Source organism: Pundamilia nyererei, unplaced genomic scaffold (genome assembly GCF_000239375.1).
Source record: "Pundamilia nyererei isolate P.nyererei 1_Seehausen unplaced genomic scaffold, PunNye1.0 scaffold00122, whole genome shotgun sequence".
In the NCBI taxonomy this organism is placed as follows: Eukaryota; Metazoa; Chordata; class Actinopteri; order Cichliformes; family Cichlidae; genus Pundamilia; species Pundamilia nyererei.
In genome coordinates this window covers 1,860,681-1,862,699 of record NW_005187523.1, presented here as the reverse complement: position 1 = coordinate 1,862,699, position 2,019 = coordinate 1,860,681, and the positions used below count along the sequence as shown (strand labels likewise).

Sequence of the window (2,019 nt, the reverse complement as noted above, 5' to 3'; positions counted from 1 at the left end):
TTGGTGCAGAAGAGCCGTGTGGTTACAGTAGCCACGCTCGAGGGGATGCATGCCTTTCTTCAATAACTGCTTCAGCGCACTACGTTTTAATTGCGGCTGCCAGTTCAGTCCTTTATAAACAGAAGACAGCCTACTTCCTTGTTTTTGCAGTTGTGCGGGTGCTTTGCTGCTTTGTGTGTCAGTCAGATGATGTTGGGCTGAAAAACATGTTTGCGTTGTTGTAAAACGGAGAGTAAAAAAACATTGTTTCATGTTTTTTTGTGAAGATGGAAGGTGAGATATCAAGAGAGACAGTCATGAGTGCTTTTGAGGATAGATAAAAGCACTCATGACACAGTAAATAAATGCCTGCGATGTAATGCTTGAGTGGGACAATAAGAATTTTACTGAAGGCTGTGAGCGATGAGAAGAGGAAGAAAAGGACTGGCCAAGAGAGGAAACGGCGTTCATCATAGAGAGGCTTAAATTCTCTTGCATGCTTGTTCTCGGTGCTGCCTTGTCTCCTCCCTTTAGTGTTGTGTGTGTGTGTGTGTGTGTGTGTGTGTGGGAGAGAGAGACGGGCTGTGCTCAGTGGCTTGTTGTACCAGGTTTAGTTCGATCAAGACGTGGTAGCAGCGACAAGCTCACATCCCTCTGCTGACTGACACATGGTACGCATTTCCTTTGTTTCTGTAAGTGAACCTTAACACTGCATGTGTGTCTGCTGGCTTGGTTGCAGTTACAGTTGATCACAGTGTCGCTTTAGAAGAGCTTTGATCTAGAAGATGCTTTGTTTCTTTGAACTACTGCTGCAGTAAGAGTAAGTAATTTGAAGCTCTACATGTAACTGTTTGTGATAAGGTTTCACACAAAAACACAGAGCCTGCCTTGTTGTTTCCACTCTGTTTGTTTACTTAGTGTGTTGTCACTGAATGAAGGCCAACTCTCACTGCGTGCTTTGCTCAAGGGCTGTGGGTACAGCCAACTCAGATTGTATTGCTTCTGTTGGAGCTGTAATGAAGAGTTAGATGGCTCAGTATGTGTCTTCACAGATTTCTTCTCAAGTGTAAGAATAAGGAAGGCTGCTACAGCTGAAGCATGGATCCACTGAAGCCTAATGATGGGAGGGGGGCTGACTCTAGTTGCTTGCAAGCAAGCTACAGGCAGGAATACAACTACATTATAACAGCATAATAGCTCCTTAATGCAACCCTCTCAAGTCCAATTAAAACCCTAATGAGGCCTACAATGAGATCACAATGAAGCATTTTCTTTCTTTAAGTCAGATCAATTAACAGCAGAAACGGCAGACCAGATTCTTAATTGTCTGACCATGTGTGTGTCTCATTTAAAGGCAAATTACCCAATTATGTATTGGTGCACTAGAGTTATGTAACAGCAGTGTTTTCCAGGAATGATTGTGTTTCTGTTTAATTATATTCCCCTCCTGCAAAAGAAACCCTGCGGGAGTCTTGGAGCTATCCAAGGGGCTGCAGGCAGCTAGGACTGGAGTGAGTGTAATCAGATTGACAGTACTGGCCAAGCCCTGTGCTTGTTCATTCTGAACAGCTGCTGGCGTCTGGAGCCAGATCTTAGAATAAAGAAACAGGATAAAGAATGAATTGTGAACGCGCATTTAGCGAGTATTACACAGAGGTCTTAAGTGACTTTCCAATTCCAAAATCACTCAAATTCTAGCGTTATCAGATAAATACACTGATCAAAAAAATTAAAGAAACTCTTGGAAAACGCTGATTTTTCCCCCCCCCCATTCTCAATGGGACAATGTAATGTTTGAGGAACTAAAGGATGCCACATCATTTGATGGGAATGAAAATTCAGTGGGCCACAACAACAAATAGTACTCACTAGTTTGTATGGCTCCCACGTGCTTGTATGCATGCCTGACAAAATTTGGGGATGCTCCTAATGAGTCGATGGATGGTGTCTGGTGGGATCTCCTTCCAGATCTGGACCAGGGCTGAACTCCTGAACAGTCTGAGGTAGGGCTGTGCGATATGACCAAAATCTCATCTCCCG

General features: G+C 43.7%; 1 protein-coding gene across 9 annotated transcripts in view; it reads left to right on the top strand.

The window, feature by feature from the left end:
• The window catches only part of osbpl8 (oxysterol binding protein-like 8), a 94,861-nt gene that overhangs the window by 42,016 nt on the left and 50,826 nt on the right, over positions 1–2,019 (top strand). Inside the window, exon 1 of one of the 9 annotated variants that reach the window (XM_013913261.1) lies at positions 536–650. The exons of 6 other annotated variants lie outside the window; for them this stretch is intronic. In XM_013913261.1, the coding sequence (XP_013768715.1) occupies positions 648–650 (3 nt within the window). In that variant the 5' untranslated portion in view covers positions 536–647. Of the gene's footprint in view, positions 1–535; positions 672–2,019 lie in introns of those variants that run through there. 2 more of the 9 variants (XM_013913265.1, XM_013913266.1) reach the window with 2 other exon arrangements.